Source organism: Hyperolius riggenbachi, chromosome 2 (assembly GCF_040937935.1).
Source record: "Hyperolius riggenbachi isolate aHypRig1 chromosome 2, aHypRig1.pri, whole genome shotgun sequence".
Classification (NCBI taxonomy): domain Eukaryota; kingdom Metazoa; phylum Chordata; class Amphibia; order Anura; family Hyperoliidae; genus Hyperolius; species Hyperolius riggenbachi.
Genome location: NC_090647.1, coordinates 27,246,852 through 27,264,347, shown reverse-complemented (window position 1 = coordinate 27,264,347; position 17,496 = coordinate 27,246,852). Strand labels below are relative to the sequence as shown.

Here is a 17,496-nt window from a genome sequence, read left to right as displayed (position 1 = left end):
AGGATTGTGCATATTGGGGTCATATCTGATAAGGATTGTGCATATTGGGGTCATATCTGATAAGGATTGTGCATATTGGGGTCATATCTAATAAGGATTGTGCATATTGGGGTCATATCTGATAAGGAATGTGCATATTGGGGTCATATCTGATAAGGATTGTGCATATTGGGGTCATATCTGATAACGATTGTGCATAGTGGGGTCATATCTGATAACGATTGTGCATATTGAGGTCATATCTGATAACGATTGTGCATATTGGGGTCATATCTGATAACAATTGTGCATATTGGGGTCATATCTGATAACGATTGTGCATATTGGGGTTATTGAAAGTGTTTTTTGTTCAAATCTGCTCACAATATGTGTATTTTCTTGAGAAAACCTGCACAATCATGTGAATTTTCTGGGGAATGGGTCACCAAAACTTGGGCCCTCTGTCTTTGCGTTGCACTTTTAAAGGGAACCCGAGGTGTGAATAATATTGAGGCTGCCATATTTATCTCCTTTTAAGCAATACCAGCTGCCTGGCTGCCGTGTTGGTCCTCTGCCTCTAATTCTTTCAACCATAGACCCTGAACAAGCATGCAGCAGGTCAGGGGTTTCTGACAATATTGTCAGAACTGGCAAGATTAGCTGCATGCTTGTTTCTGGTGTAATTCAGTTCACTACTGCAGCAAAATAGATCAGCAGGGCTGCCAGGCAACTAGAATTGTTTAAAAGGAAATAAATATGGCAGCCACCATATCACTCTCACCCTGGGTTCACTTTAAATTACAGTTAGCCCCGCCCTCATCTGGTCATGACCATGCCCACTTTTCGCCTTTGACCACGCCCAATTTTTGCCACGGCGCGCTTCGCGATGCAGGTCGTCAGCTCCCCCGGAAATTGGTCCAGCACCTGCTTAGCACCCCTAAAAAAAATTCCTGGAGCCGCCACTGTCTGCCAGTCACCCCCTTGCCAGGCATCTGACAGCTAGCTTGGTGGAACTGTAAGCCGGCCAGCTGTTACCATACCAGCTGGTGGACTCTGAGGCCTTCCGAAAATTTGTGGCCATTGGGACACCGTAGTGGAAGATACCAGGCCGCAATTATTTCTCAAAAAAGGCGGGAAAAAAAATACCCAAACTGTACTGTAAGGTAGAAAGGCAAGTGGTGTCACCTCTGGCAGACATCGTTGGGTCAAGGGTCCATCTGACCATGGATGCCTGATCTGCCAAGCACGGTCAGGGCAGGTACTTTACTTACACAGCCCATCGGGTGAACCTTGAGACCGCTGGCATGCAGGGAGTTAGTGGCTGTGCAGCGGACCTAGTTGTGACATCTCCACGGCTTGCAGGCAGGCCTGCTGCGGCTGCCACCTCTTCTCCTTCTCCTCCTACTCCTCCTGCTACATACTCTTCGCTGTCATCCTCCTCCTCCTCCTTGGCTGAGTGGCAGCACAATTCTACTGGTGCTGCGATCTCCTCTCCAGCTACACAGCCCCAGCTCCCCAGGGCCTACGCTGCATGCCAGGTACGACGGCGTCAAGCCATTGTAGACATGTGGGTATATCTATATATATAATTGAGTAAGTGCCTCAACCTTCAAGCAAGAAGAGGAAGTAGTGCCCTGCCCCCAGGGCCGGACCAAGCAAGAAAAAGGGGCCGGTCCAAGCAAGAAGAAGACGTAGCGCCCTGCCCCCAGGGTCGGTCCTACACTTGCTGCCGAGCTGGAGGGGGTAGCGGGTATAAAGGGGGTATTGGGCAGAGCAGCGGGGAGGGGGGTCGGACCCCCCCTCCCTCACCTGGGTTTCCCATCTGCGCACCCCCTCTAGCTTAAGTTCTATAATATATACACTCTAATGAGTTCTGGTTCACCATGAGCTTGCTGGTTAGTCTGTACCTCTCGGTGTTACAAGCCCTACTCCATAGAACCAAATTAATCCATGCCATGCACTGATGAGGATTAAACAATCTGAAACAGTCTGTATGCATGTTGGATTATTATGGTTCTGTACAAATTAACAAGCTGACACATCATTGCATTCCAGCAGTTCTGGAGGTGTGTTTAGCTTCTAAGAGCAACAATGGTTAATTTGCATATATTCAGTAGTGATGCACTGGGAGACATCTCAAGCTCACTCCAACCTGAATTATCGCAAATTCTTTCTGTTTTAAGAAAGCAAACTTTAGTTTTCCTTAGCTTAAGTTCAGCAGCAGCCACTGCTATAAGTAAGAGGCAGTGGGCGGGGATGACTCACCTCTTCCGCGTTCCAGCGTGCATTCCACTGTCGTCACTTCCTGCAATGCCGTCCACTTACAATACAGTGGACGGCATTGCAGGAAGTGACGACAGTGGAACGCACGCTGGAACGCGGAAGAGGTGAGTCATCCCCGCCCGCTGCCTCTTACTAATAGCAGCGGCCAGGCATGCTGTCCAAATTCAAATTCGGGTGAAACCCATGGCGTAGCATACGCTGCATAATTATGAATGCCGGTCCTACACTTGCCGCTGAGCTTGAGGGGGTAGCGGGCAGGAAGGGGGTATTGGGCAGAGCGGTGGTGAGGGGTGTCTCACCCCCCCCCCCTCACCTGGGTCCCCATCTGCACTCCCCCTCTAGCTTAAATTCAGCAGCAGCCGCGCCAGGCATGCTCTCCAAATTCGAATTCGGGTGACACCCGGATGGTAGCTATCCGGATTTCACCCTGTTAATTACATCACCTGTGTGGGCTAGGCGGGGGGGGGGGGGGAGGGGGTCAATCTTACCTAGCTGATGTCTTCTTTGTCCGTCCCTCGGCGCCTCCTACGATGCGGTCCAATCCGGCGTCACGTGACTATACACTTTCTCCTTCAACGCTGGATTGGACCGCATCGTGGGAGGCGCCGAGGGACGGACAAAGAAGACGTCAGCTAGGTAAGATTGACCCCCCCGCCCGCACAGGTGATGTAATTAACAGGGTGAAATCCGGATAGCAACTATCCGGGTTTCACCCAAATTCGAATTTGAAGAACATTCCTGGCGGCGGCTGCTGCTGAACTTAAGCTAGAGGGGGAGCGCAGATGGGGGACCCAGGTGAGGGAGGGGGGGTCCGACCCCCCTCCCCACCGCTCTGCCCAATACCCCCTTCCTGCCCACTACCCCCTCCAGCTCGGCAGCAAGTGTAGGACCGGCATTCATAATTATGCGGCGTATGCTACGCCGCGGGTCGGTTAATTAAACTATATTTAACAAGTGTACATTTCTGCAGCTCCTGTATGTTGGTATGACCCTCTTGCAAACCCCTAGACGGGATATTTGGTGAAACTTCATATGCCTAAAATTCACTGTGCTACACTGGAACAGGTAGTAAGAACTAATTTTATGAACAAAAGAGGAGATGCAAAGTTTATGCCATAAGAAAACTTAGTGAGATTGCTTACTGGGCCTCTTGTGCAACAACCTGTAAATCCTACACTGTTCAGAAAAGTAGGCTACCCTTTACTTTTATATGATCTACAACAGGGTTTTTCAACTCAGCTGTCAAGTACCTCCAACAGTACATGCTTTGCAGGAAACAACAAACATTCATAGGTGGGGCAATTAGTGTCTCAGCAGAGCTCACTTTGTGGATTTCCACAAAACATGTACTGTTGGGGGTACATGAGGATTGAGTTGAGAAACCTGATCTACCAGCTCTGGACTCTCAAGTGGTGATCTCAAGTTTACGGGCGGTCCAAATTTCAATGGAAGTAGTGTGATTTTTTTAGGATGGTGTTAGCATATTACGGGACCATATGCAATTCACTTTTTCTCCCGTGTTTTCTCCTAGTTCATATTTTTACACCTTGTCATAAAATGCCTTTTAAACCACCAGCAAGCAAGACAATTTTCAGGACAATTTTGATAGTACTTTTCAGCACTTTTTCAACTGTAAAATGCAATAAAAATTAAAAAAGAGCATTTTTATTAAAAAAAATATTTATAAAAAAAAAAAAATTAACAACTGTGGAGTGATCAGAACCCACCAACAGAGAGTTCTGTTGGTGGGGGGAAAAGTGTGCTTTGTTGTGTGGCCCTGCAGCTTGGCCTTAAAGCTGCAGTGGCCAATAAATAAAACATAGCCTGGTCTTTAGGGGGGTTTAACACTGCGGTCCTCAAGTGGTTAAAGCTGAACTGCCTCTGACCGAAGATTTAGTATTTTAGATGATCCTGGTAAAAATATGACCACCAGGTTCAATTGACAATGGAAAACAATGTCATTAATGCTTTCCAAAAGTAAAAAGTAAAAATGGCTGTATGTATTTTTCAAAAACAAGCACAAAACACAAACTGTTAAGAGTGAGGCTGGTTTCACAGTGGGACGTTACAGGCGCACGTTAGAGCAGCCTATAACGCACCCCAACGCACAGTAATGAAAAATCAATGGGCTGTTCACAGTGCCCACGTTGCGTTACATTGTAACGCAGTACATCTACATAACGTACTGCATGCAGTACTTTACACACGGCTAAGCCGCGTTAGACTGTTTGCACATGCTCAGTGGGGGGCGAGAGGAGGTGGGGAGATGCCGCTACAGTAGCCATGCACATGGCTACTTAATATGCACTGCACTGGCGGCTGCTGATTGGCCGGCGGGACCACGTGATGCGGAGTGTCTCACTCCGCATCACGAGGTCCTGCCGGCCAATCAGCGCCACTCTGGGAGACCTTATGCGGATAGAGCCGCGTTAGGCGGTTCACTCTAACGTCCTCTCCCGCACCACCAGGCGTTGCGTTAGGGGCACGTTATGCGACCATAACGTCCCCTAAAACGCAACGTCCTGGTGTGAAACCAGCCTTAAGGTTAACAATGTTCCTGAATGGTGAGAATGTTAATTCAAGGCACAATTATTTTGTGTTTATCGCCTAATTTCACTGCCAATTCCGGTTTCCGTAAATCCAAATCACTCATAGGTGTCAGTTTTTGTTATCAGTTCTGAGTTCTTCAGTGAGAACAAGTGAACTATCTTCAGTTTTATAGCACTCATCTTTATGCCATAAAGAAGTGGGTTCATAAGGGGTGCCACCACCAAGAACTGCACCGATGAAGCCACTCTGATTGCGTAAGGTACTTCGGTAGGTCCAAAGCGATACATGAGGATCTCAAAGAGACAGTTGGTGGCAAAAATGAAAGTGGATATCAACTGAGAAGCACAGGTCTGCATTGCTTTGGTCCGGGCCTCCTTGGATCGTATGCACACCTTCAAAATTTCAATGTAAGATAACATGATCAGGCTTGGCTTCACCAGAAGGTTTTCTATAGCGATGAAGAAGCCGTAGACATTGTTGATTGTGGTATCAATGCAAGAGAGTCTCACAACCGACCAATTATCACAGTAGATTTTCAGCACAACATTGTCACAAAGTGGAAGTCGGACTGTCAGCATGACATGGACAATGATCATGATGAAGGAATCCACCCAAGCAGCAGCGACCCACTTGAAGGCTTTGGTTGATGTCATGATGGTGAAATATCTCAGAGGGTTGCAGATGCACAGATAACGGTCGTACGCCATTACTGTTAAGGTGGTCATCTCATTTAACACGTAGGAGTACATACAAAAAATCTGTATCATGCAGGCTGTATAAGAGATTAGATTGGTTTTGGAAAAGAGGTTGACCAGAAGGCCGGGGAAGAAGGAGGTACTTCCATAAAAGCCATTGGTACACAATGCCGATATGAAAATGTACATGGGCTCGTGTAGGCTTTCATTTAAATATACCGTAGAAATAACTGTGCCATTGAATAGAATAATGAGCAGGTAGCCAAACAGCGCCAACCCACCGTAGAGATAATTTAAATCTGTGATCACACCGAAGGTAAGACTCAGCTCTGCAGGAGATGTTATGTTTTGCATTTGTGTTCTTGGGACTGATTCTGAAATACATACATAGACATAAACAGCAGTTAACATTTTTCCGAGATGCAAAAATCTTAAAAAGATCTGCAAAAGTGTATGTTGGTGGTAATGGTAGACTGGTGAGCTGCCTTGCTTTTTGCCTTCTGACCAACAACCTTTGCCTTCTGACCAGCAACCTACTCTCAAAAAACTGTCAAGTAACCAATGTGTTATTAGGCTACAGGCCAAAGGGCTCCCAGGCAAGCTTTGAAAATGGACTCCATGATGATTCAGCTTTAATTAATCATTAATTTATAGATTACTAGCTGATTGCCTGGTGTTGCCCGGGAATGTATTTGGCTGATGTTGGCTTCGCCCACTTTTCTAACCCTAACACACAATGGGCCTGATTCACAAAGCGGTGCTAACAGTTAGCACGCTGGTGAAAAGCCCTTTATCATGCCTAAACTCAGTTTAGCCATGATAAGTTTAGGTGTGATAAGTTTAGGTGTGATAAGTTTAGGCATGATAAGTTTAGGTGTGATAAGTTTAGGCATGATGGGCTCGGATCACAAAGCGGTGCTAACTCAGTTAGAGACTTTAGGCATGATAACCATTGCACCACTCTGGTGAAAAGCCAATTTAGGTGTGATAAGTTTAGGCATGATAAGTTTAGGTGTGATAAGTTTAGGCATGATAAGTTTAGATAAGTTTAGATCGCTTGCAAAGTCCCGCATGCAAAGCAGCGCCATTAAACTTTATACGAAGTGCACCAGTCTTTGCTAGCGTAAAACTTTTGATCAGCTGTGCACTGCGGTGCTAACGCAGTTGGCGCTTAAACTTATCATGCCTAAACTTATGGTTTAGTGGACGCGTAGTTTGCCCTATATAGAACCGTTTGCAGGGGCAGAAGAGGACGTAGACCACATACTTCGTTTGACAGGTGATTAAGTCCTTAACCATCAAGCATTCTTTTCCTACTTGTACATATTTCTGAGAAATCATGCGAGGGCAGAACTTACAATGTCCACATCGATAATTGCCTCTTGGCATATCTTTACTCAACCATGTATCTTTCCTAGGGGAAGTGAACTCGCTATGGGTGAGCATGTCCCCTAGTGTTGGTGCTCGCCTAAAGGCCACTCTCGGGGGACCTCCCACAATCTGTTTAAGGGATTCGTCCCTTTCTATCAGCGACCAATTAGTAAAGATGGCTTTTCTAACCATGTCGGCCATTGGTGTATAGTCAAAGGTAAAGGTCATACGATCTTGCGTTGACCTCGACTTACTTCTGGGTGTCAGTAGCCCCAGTCTGGGTTGGTGTTTAGCCCTTCTATATGCCTCCTCTAACAAACTGGCATCATATCCCCTATCGGACAGGCGTTTGGTGAGATCCGCTGCCTGCATTTCAAATTGCATTTCGTCAGTATTATTTCTCCTCAGCCTCAAGTATTGGCCATATGGAATGGCTTTTATGACATGACGCGGGTGAAAGCTCTTAGCGTGGAGGAAAGAGTTAGTTGCCGTAGGCTTTCTATATCCCTCGCAACACAAAACACCATTCTTGACCATAATTCGTAGGTCAAGGAAGGTCACCTCTATATCGCTTTTCTCAGCGGTGAACTCCATGTTAATTGTGTTGCCGTTGATATACTGTAGAAAGCCATCGAACTGCTCATCCGTTCCAGACCACACCACCAGGACGTCGTCCACGTACCTCGACCATTGTCTGATGTGCCCGCGGAATGGATTACTGTCCGAGAGCACAGCAGACTCTTCCCACGCCCCCAGAAAGAGGTTCGCAAAGGAGCATGCCACAGGGGTCCCCATGGCCGTACCCGCTGTCTGATGGTACCAACGTCCATCAAACAGGAAGGCATTGTGCTTTAATACAAAGCCCAGGCATTCACAGACGAAGTCTATGTATTCATCGTCCCTGTCTGTGCGATTCAGAAAATGTCTGACAGCCTCAATCCCCAAATCCTGGGGGATACGGCTGTACAGACTGACCACATCGATAGTGGCCAGTCTGTCACCGGGGACCCATGTGGCACGCTCCACCATCTGCAGAACCTCCAACGTATCCCTCAAATAAGAGGGCACCCCCTTAAGGAGGGGGCGCAGGAGATGGTCGAGATACCTGGACAGCCTCTCAGTGAGAGACCCACAGCCGGAGACAATGGGACGTCCCGGCGGTGCGGCCACGGATTTATGCATTTTTGGTATGTGGTACCACACCGGACGGCGCGGATAGGGAGGAAGCAGGTCGCAAGCTAGTTTTTGTGAAAGATATCCTCGCTCCGCGCCCCTGCGTAGCAGAGTGCGTAATTTGCTTTGGTATTTAGGAGTTGGATCTCCCTGGAGCGGACAATAGGTGGCTGTGTCACTCAGTTGCCTCTCGGCTTCATTTTTGTACTGAGTTGCTGACATGATAACCAGATTTCCACCCTTGTCCGCTCCCCTTATCACCAATTCCTTGTTTTGTTTCAGCCACTTAAGGGCCTCTCTCTCCGCGCCGCCCAGATTCGGCACCACAGTTTGATAAATCTCTGCCTTAGCAAGGGTTTTGGAGCTCAAACTGGGAAGACTGAGTGAGCAGGAAACAAAGTTATTCTGGACCGTCACCACTTTAAAGCGATATAAGAGGGATGGAATCGTGGCAAGGGGTTTCAGACGATATTGGGAACCATCGGAATACCGAGATGACAAAGAATTTGTAGAAGAATGGACAGAAGCGCATCTAGACCTTGCAAAGCGCCTACAGAACATTGTGCTGGCTCGGACCACAGCAGAATACAATAAGGTGTCGGATGACCTCAGTGAAACGAAGCAACGCTACAAGGATTCTGTTACGCAAGATAAATACGAGCTAACGAGCACCAAAATTGAAGACAAAGTGAGTAAAATACAAGATGAGATTAAGGCAAGAAAGTTAAAGAAGTTCTTCCGTGACAAGGAAGACTTCGATAGGGGAAGGATCTTCAATTGGGGCCCGCAATCCTTGGTGAAAAATCCGAAGGGCAAGGGCTATTGGACCACCGACTCCGGTTCCGACAGTGAAAACGAGCAATCCTATAACCACAAAAAAACAAAGAAATTTCCCAAAAAGAGACCACAGAAAAAACCTCCCAAGGGTCCTAAAGATGTAAACAACAAGGAGGAAAGGAACCAAGGTGCCGAAACAGTAGATAAAGAAGAATCTGGCCCTTTAGACGCAGAACCAGACGAGGACAAGGATGGAAACGTAGAAACAAAATCCAAGAACGTGCATTGGGAAGGGAGAGGGAGCACGAAGCCAAGCAGCAAGAAACGGAAGGGAATGTAGCCACTGATGGCTTGCAAGTCATAAACATTTCCGGGATGGAGATCCCTCTAGCTTGCCTTTCCCTTTTATCTAGAGGTCTGAACTTTTGTCCAACAAGGAACTTCGATATAGTGGCCTTTATAATGGACCTTTACAAATCCACAAGAAAGATCGTGATATGCCAGAGGTTCAACAAGGAGCCCATACGGCCGGACATTGATCCAAGTAAAACCCCAGTGACAATAGGTCTGAATACTGGTCAGCAGGGGTGTATACCTGAAACTGCCAGTGGACCAGTAGAGGGGTTCTCTCAACTCTTGCTTTCAGCTCAGCCTCCTCAAATGACACAGGGGAACAACACTGATACCTTGGGGTTCAGCCCGCTGGTTCAGTGGGACCCCACGGATGAGGAGCTTAGTCAGATGGTGGAGGAACTGTGGGCAGATGGGGGCCATCAGGTGTGGACGGACTTGGGGAGGCCAGAGGCTCTAAGCCTGGGTAGCGGTGGTGATTTCAGGGCCTGCAAGTCCATACAGCCTTTCCCTGTTACACCGGGATCGAGCATAGACCACTTCTTTGATAGGGTGATGAAGGACATTAAGGCAGAGATTTATCAAACTGTGGTGCCGAATCTGGGCGGCGCGGAGAGAGAGGCCCTTAAGTGGCTGAAACAAAACAAGGACTTGGTGATAAGGGGAGCGGACAAGGGTGGAAATCTGGTTATCATGTCAGCAACTCAGTACAAAAATAAAGCCGAGAGGCAACTGAGTGACACAGCCACCTATTGTCCGCTCCAGGGAGATCCAACTCCTAAATACCAAAGCAAATTACGCACTCTGCTACGCAGGGGCGCGGAGCGAGGATATCTTTCACAAAAACTAGCTTGCGACCTGCTTCCTCCCTATCCGCGCCGTCCGGTGTGGTACCACATACCAAAAATGCATAAATCCGTGGCCGCACCGCCGGGACGTCCCATTGTCTCCGGCTGTGGGTCTCTCACTGAGAGGCTGTCCAGGTATCTCGACCATCTCCTGCGCCCCCTCCCTAAGGGGGTGCCCTCTTATTTGAGGGATACGTTGGAGGTTCTGCAGATGGTGGAGCGTGCCACATGGGTCCCCGGTGACAGACTGGCCACTATCGATGTGGTCAGTCTGTACAGCCGTATCCCCCAGGATTTGGGGATTGAGGCTGTCAGACATTTTCTGAATCGCACAGACAGGGACGATGAATACATAGACTTCGTCTGTGAATGCCTGGGCTTTGTATTAAAGCACAATGCCTTCCTGTTTGATGGACGTTGGTACCATCAGACAGCGGGTACGGCCATGGGGACCCCTGTGGCATGCTCCTTTGCGAACCTCTTTCTGGGGGCGTGGAAAGAGTCTGCTGTGCTCTCGGACAGTAATCCATTCCGCGGGCACATCAGACAATGGTCGACGTACGTGGACGACGTCCTGGTGGTGTGGTCTGGAACGGATGAGCAGTTCGATGGCTTTCTACAGTATATCAACGGCAACACAATTAACATGGAGTTCACCGCTGAGAAAAGCGATATAGAGGTGACCTTCCTTGACCTACGAATTATGGTCAAGAATGGTGTTTTGTGTTGCGAGGGATATAGAAAGCCTACGGCAACTAACTCTTTCCTCCACGCTAAGAGCTTTCACCCGCATCATGTCATAAAAGCCATTCCATATGGCCAATACTTGAGGCTGAGGAGAAATAATACTGACGAAATGCAATTTGAAATGCAGGCAGCGGATCTCACCAAACGCCTGTCCGATAGGGGATATGATGCCAGTTTGTTAGAGGAGGCATATAGAAGGGCTAAACACCAACCCAGACTGGGGCTACTGACACCCAGAAGTAAGTCGAGGTCTACGCAAGATCGTATGACCTTTACCTTTGACTATACACCAATGGCCGACATGGTTAGAAAAGCCATCTTTACTAATTGGTCGCTGATAGAGAGGGACAAATCCCTTAAACAGATTGTGGGAGGTCCCCCGAGAGTGGCCTTTAGGCGAGCACCAACACTAGGGGACATGCTCACCCATAGCGAGTTCACTTCCCCTAGGAAAGATACATGGTTGAGTAAAGATATGCCAAGAGGCAATTATCGATGTGGACATTGTAAGTTCTGCCCTCGCATGATTTCTCAGAAATATGTACAAGTAGGAAAAGAATGCTTGATGGTTAAGGACTTAATCACCTGTCAAACGAAGTATGTGGTCTACGTCCTCTTCTGCCCCTGCAAACGGTTCTATATAGGGCAAACTACGCGTCCACTAAAAGAACGGGTAGGGGAACATCTAGGATCGGTTAAAAGTGGTAGGGGTTGTGCCCGTTTTATTGCCCATATGAGAGAACACCACCAAGGGGATATTAGGGGTTTAAGATTTGCGGGCTTAGAGAGAGTGGATAAGGCAAGACGGGGTGGCAACAGGGACAGGTTATTGTTGAGAAGGGAGACTTGGTTGATTTTACAAACTGAAGCCCTGGGCCCATTAGGCCTTAACGGCAAGGTGGAGCTTGCAAGCACTTTGGACCCATAAACCTTGGGTTGAGTGACATTAATCGAGGTATTGCTTTATGAGGAAATGGGGTGTTGCAGAGTCTGTGCCGAAATTAGTACCAATTGTTGGTGTTAGGCACGAGTATCCTGCTGACGAGTGCTCCATATAATTGCTTGGTCAATATGTGTATATCTGATGGTTTACATTTGAGTGTAATATATGTATATGTCTGAGACGGCCAGTGATGGCCGGTATATTTTCCCCCTGTCCCTTTTCCATTCCCCCTTTTTGGTCTGCTTGAAGTTACGGGTTACACGAAAAGAAGTAACGGTCCAGAGTTATAATGAATGCAATTGTGAAAGTCCTGCTCCTCAGCCCCAGTAAATTAATTTTAATTGTGTGACACATCACGCACTATCACTAATTTTATCTTTCCACCGGTGGATGAGCTGGAGGTGTCTACCTAACGGTAACAGAAATGTATGTGCCAGTTGTTTGCGATGTGCGGGCTGGAGAAGGGACATACGGCGTTGGCACCCTCTACTGGCGATACTTTATCCAGTGTATGAGCCCTCCGGTGGTGCGTGTGATTTACGCATGCGCTGGAGGTGAGCCGCATGAGACGCGTCATTAACGACGTGTGTTTATGCGACAGTTTGTCCGCGTGTATTGGTCCTTGCCGGGCACCGTTCGCTTAGTGTAGCTCCTCCGGCTCTCCCATTGGTGGAAATTGGAGCTCCAATCGCAGCCGGCGCTGTGACGCCACGGTGGAGGCGGGTCTTCCCGTATGTATGCAGTGGCGGGGCGGCGCCGGCTTGCAGTGGAACACGGCGTGACCAAGCATCCAGGAGGACGCGAAACGGCCGTCGCTAGGCCCACATCAGTCCCTCACTCCCACCTCCTACACTGACAGGCCCACACAGGGAGCCGTAAGGTATTATATATGCGCAATACTTTGCAGATTTTGTATGCAGTTATGGAATACGCTATGCACAGAATACAATTTTAATGTATAATCACTGGCAATAAATCTACATGCTTAAGACGGAAGATGCACGCTATCTGTTTCTATATGCATAATGTTCAAGTCTCTTCCTTCTAATATGTGGAGCGGAGCACACGTCTTATATAAGCAATTGTCTTATAGCATATAAAAGTATAGCCTGTCAGCCAGCATATCGACCACCTTGGGCACACCGTACTCGCACCAAGACTGGAAGCAACGCACCCCTCGGAGGAGAAGTGCCACGCCATCCTGTTCCCTTCTATATAACCCAATGACCAACTGTACCAGGTTTGAGGCTTGTGCCATTAACAGTGCAAGAATGGCAGCAATTTAAATATTCCCCTTGAAAATCAACAGGTGAATTTTGATTTTCTTTTTAGGCTCCATCCACTTTTCTGAATATTAATCCCAGTCACCCAGTGGCCAAGTTTTAAGCTTTTGGGCTTCTGCCATCAAAATTGTATGAATGGAAGCATTTTATCCAGTAAAGTAATCTGATTGGCTGTTTGTGGCTCCACTCCTTTAGTGGATTTGAACCCCAGCCACTTCATGACCGACTGTAGCTGGTTTGAGGCTTCTGACATTATTAGTGTAAGAGTGACAGCAGTTTCAATATTTCCCATAAAAAACAATAGGTGAATTTTGATTGGCTGTTGTAGGTTCCACCCACTTTCCTGAATATTAATCCCAGTCATCCATTGACCAACTGTGTCACGTTTGAGAACCCTGCCAATAAGAGAATGGCTGAAATCAATCTAACAAATGTGATTAGCTGTTTGTGGCTCCGCCCTTTAGTGAATTTGGACCCCAGTCACCTATCAGGTAAGAGGCCTCTGCCATTAACAGTGTAAGAATGGTAACAATGTAAATATTCCCCTTGAAAATCAATAGGTGAAATTTTATTGGCTGTTGTTGGCACCACCCACATTTCTGAATATTAATCCTAGTCACCCAGTGGCCCACTGTGTCAAGTTTGGGAACCCTGCCATTAACAGTGTAAGGATGGCTGCAGTTTATATTTTCCCCTGGAATAAAATGTAGTTGTTTGCTCCACCCACTTTTTCTAACCTTAAAGAGGAACTTCAGCCTAAACAAACATACTGTCATTAAAGTGATCCTTAACCTTCCTGGCGTAAGCCACGCAGGAGGTTTTTCTTAGGCCCTGCTGGGCCGATTTGCTTAATTTTTTTTTTGCTGCACGCAGCTAGCAATTTGCTAGCTGCGTCAGCACATCGATCGCCGCTATCCGTCGCGCCACGCCGCCCCCCCCCCAGACCCCATGCGCTGCCTGGCCAATCAGTGCCAGGCAGCGCTGAGGGGTGGATCGGGACTCCCAATGACGTCACAACGTCGCTGACGTCGGTGACATCATCCCGCCCCGTCGCCATGGCGACGGGGGAAGCCCTCCAGGAAATCCCATTCTTTGAACGGGATTTCCTGATTGGAGATCGCCGGAGGCGATCAAAGCGGGCGGGGGGATGCCGCTGAGCGGCTATCATGTAGCGAGCCCTGGGCTCGCTACATGATTTAAATTTATTAGACCGCCGGAATTTATTAGACCGCCAGGAGGGTTAAGTCAGGAAAAAAATGACTTTTACTCACCTGGGGCTTCCAATAGCCCCCTGCAGCTGTCTGGTGCCCTCGCCGTGTCCCTCCGATCCACGTGTCCCCGCCGGCAGCCACTTCCGGTTTCGCCGTCAGAACCTGACAGGCTGGGAACGCGAGTGATTCTTCGCATTCTCAGCCACAATTGTGCCCTCATAGCAGCATAGAATCACTCACGTTCCCAGCCTGTCGGGTCCTGACGGCGAAACCGGAAGTGGCTGCCGGTGGGGACAAGAGGGTCGGAGGGACATGGCGAGGGCACCGGACAGCTGCAGGGGGCTATTGGAAGCCCCAGGTGAGTAAAAGTCATTTTTTTTCCCTGACTTAAAGGGAACCTTAACTGAACGGGGGGTAAAGAGTTCCACTTACTTGGGGCTATTACCAGCCCCCTGCAGCAGTCCTGTGCCCTAGGAGCCGCTCTGGAATCCTCCGGTCCCCCGCTGTCACTTAATTTCGTTTTTGAAGACTTACCAGTCGGCCGGCCGGCATGCGTATTATTGGACGCATTCCCTACTGCAGTTAGCGCTGTTGCGGACCGCAATGCATACAAAAATACGCGTTGCCGCATTCTGCACGAGTAGATATGCGGCAATGCGTATTTTTGTACGCGTTGCGGTTCGCAACAGCGCTAATTGCAGTAGGGAATGCGTCCAATAATACGCATGGCGGCCGGCCGACTGGTGAGTCGTCAAAAACGAAACTAAGTGACAGCGGGGGACCGGAGGATTCCAGAGCGGCTCCGAGAGCACAGGACTGCTGCAGGGGGCTGGTAATAGCCCCAGGTAAGTGAAACTCTTCACCCCCCGTTTAGTTAAGGTTCCCTTTAAGGATCACTTTAAGTTACATTAGTTATGTTAATTAAAATAGATAGGTAATATAATCTCTTTCCTACCCTGTTTTAAAAGAACAGGCAAATGTTTGATTTCATGATGGCAGCATTCCTTTTGGTTGAAAGGAGGTGACAGGGAGCATGATAAACAGTTCCAACTGTCCTGTGTCCTGAGCACCTCTCCCAGTTGCTAGGCAACATGAACAACAACATAGGAAATCCCATCATGCTCTGCACAGCATCAGGGAAAAAAGCCTGGGCTTTTTTTTCTTTGATGGGTGGAGCTTAGGTAAAAATGCAGCAAAAAATGATGCTTTGGTAAGAAAAACAAAGTTCTGATGCTGTGAAACTGTTAAAGAAACACCAAGGGCTTGATTCACAAAGCGGTGCTAACTGTTAGCACGCCTGTGAAAACCCACTTAGCACGTCTAAACAAGCTTTTCGTGCATAAAACTTTACGCGCGCAAAACTTTATGCGCGTAAAACTTTACGCGCGTACTGCACAGAGCGCAGGGCGCTCCGCGCGAAGTGCCCATTAAAGCCTATGGGACTTAGTGCGCATAAGACTTTGCGCACGTAAAACTTTGCGCGCGCAAAGTTAGCGCACGATCTGATTGAGAAATCTGGTGCTAACCTACTTAGCACCCTGGTTAGCACGTCTAAAGACTTTAGACGTGCTAAATAGGTTAGCACCGCTTTGTGAATCAAGCCCCAAGTCTTTTCAATTCTGCTGAGTTTCTGCTCATTTTAACATACAGTCACTCAATGACAAAGTTTATGAGCTTTGGGCTTTTGGTATCAATAATTTGTATATTCCCATTGAAATTAAACAAATCTGATTGCCTGTTTGTGGCTCCACCCCCTTTCCAAATTTGAACTCCAGTCACCCAGTGACTAACAGTACCAGGTTTGAAGCATCTGCTATTAACAGTGTAAGAATGGCAGCAATGTAAATATTCCCTTTGAAAATCAACAGGTGAATTTTAATTGGCTGTTGTAGGCTCCACCCACTTCCCTGAATATTCATCCCATTCACCCAGTGACAAACTGTGCAAAGTTTGAGAACCCTGCCAGTAACAGTGTAAGAATGGCTGCAGTTTATATTTTCCTAGTGAACTTTATTTTTGGCTCCGCCCACTTTTTGTAACCTTGACACACAGTCACTCAATGACCAAGTGTGTGAGCTTTTAGGTTCCTGGCATCAAAAATGTGTGAATAGAAGCAGTTTATCCACCAAGAAAGTCTGATTGGCTGTTTGTGTCCCCACCCCTTTTGTGAATTTGGACCCCAGTCACCCAATGACCGACTGTAGCAAGTCTGAAGCCTCTGCCGTTAACAGTGTAAGAATGGCAGCAGTTTTAATATTACCCTTAAATATCAATAGGTGACTTTTGATTGGATGTTGTAGGCTCCACCCACTTTCCTGAATATTAATCTCATTCACCCAGTGACCAAGTGTGCCAAGTTTTAAAATCCTGCGATTAATAGTGTAAGAATGGCGGCAGTTTACATTTTTCCATTTAAAATGAATGTCTGAAATTTCATTGGCTGTTTTATGCTCCACCCACTTTTCCTGGATTTGTAACCTCGGTCACCAAGTGACCAACTGTGCCAAGTGTGGGGACTCTGGCTTGATTACTGTGAGAATGGCAGCCTTTTTCATTTTTTCCATTCACTTGAATGGGTGGAATCTGATTGGCTGTTTGTAGCTCCGCCCAGGTGTGCAGGGGGGACGCGAGACCCCCAGAACGTATCATCCCAGGTAGTAAGGGATCTGCATACCAAGTGTCGTTCAAATCGGTCAAGCAGTTTTCGCGTGATCGCGGCACATACATACACACACACACACTGTACACACACACACACACTTTTATATATATAGATTTAGTCAGTGTTTGCCCATTGTAAATGTTTTCCTCTCCCTGATTTACATTCTAAATATTATCAAAGGTGGCAACATCTTTGTCCTGCCAGGTGATCTCTGTAGAATGTTCGTTTACAGAGAGTTCTAGGCACAGAGGGATATATTGCTTTCTTGGCAGTTGCAAAAAGCCATTATTTACCACAATGCAATGAGGTTCACAGACGGCAAACTGTCAGGACCCTGGTCATGGCATCACACTACGGGTGGGGATTTACCACAATGTTAACCATACAGATGTCCCATGACAGCAGAGTGATCGGACAGCAGTGAAGAGTAGAAGGAATAGTGAGAGTGACGAGTACGCGTGGCATAAATAGCTGAAATCTATGCCTTGGCTAGAATAGCAGCTCCCATACAGGGCATAACTTTCAACTACTGTGGTCTGGAGGCGGCTTAAGTGGAACTACAGCTTGATGCCGTATGCACTTAAAAGCCTGTTTATTAACTCTTTATTGCCCATATAGTTATC

General features: G+C 47.5%; 2 protein-coding genes across 2 annotated transcripts in view; both read right to left on the bottom strand.

The window, feature by feature from the left end:
• LOC137544708 (olfactory receptor 10J5-like) overlaps nt 1-15,228 on the bottom strand; it is a 54,979-nt gene extending 39,751 nt beyond the window's left edge. The window contains exons 1-2 of the mRNA XM_068265802.1: nt 15,167-15,228; nt 5,789-5,881 (exon numbers count right to left, since the gene is read on the bottom strand). Coding sequence (XP_068121903.1) covers nt 5,789-5,861 — 73 coding nt within the window. The 5' untranslated portion in view covers nt 5,862-5,881; nt 15,167-15,228. The remainder of the gene's footprint in view (nt 1-5,788; nt 5,882-15,166) is intronic.
• LOC137547469 (olfactory receptor 52B6-like) lies at nt 4,908-5,717 on the bottom strand (the record flags this gene model as incomplete). The annotated part of the gene is made up of 1 exon (XM_068271066.1): nt 4,908-5,717. A coding segment is annotated over one exon (810 nt), but the record flags the coding sequence as incomplete, so codon positions are not given.
• Nucleotides 15,229-17,496: the final 2,268 nt, after the last annotated feature.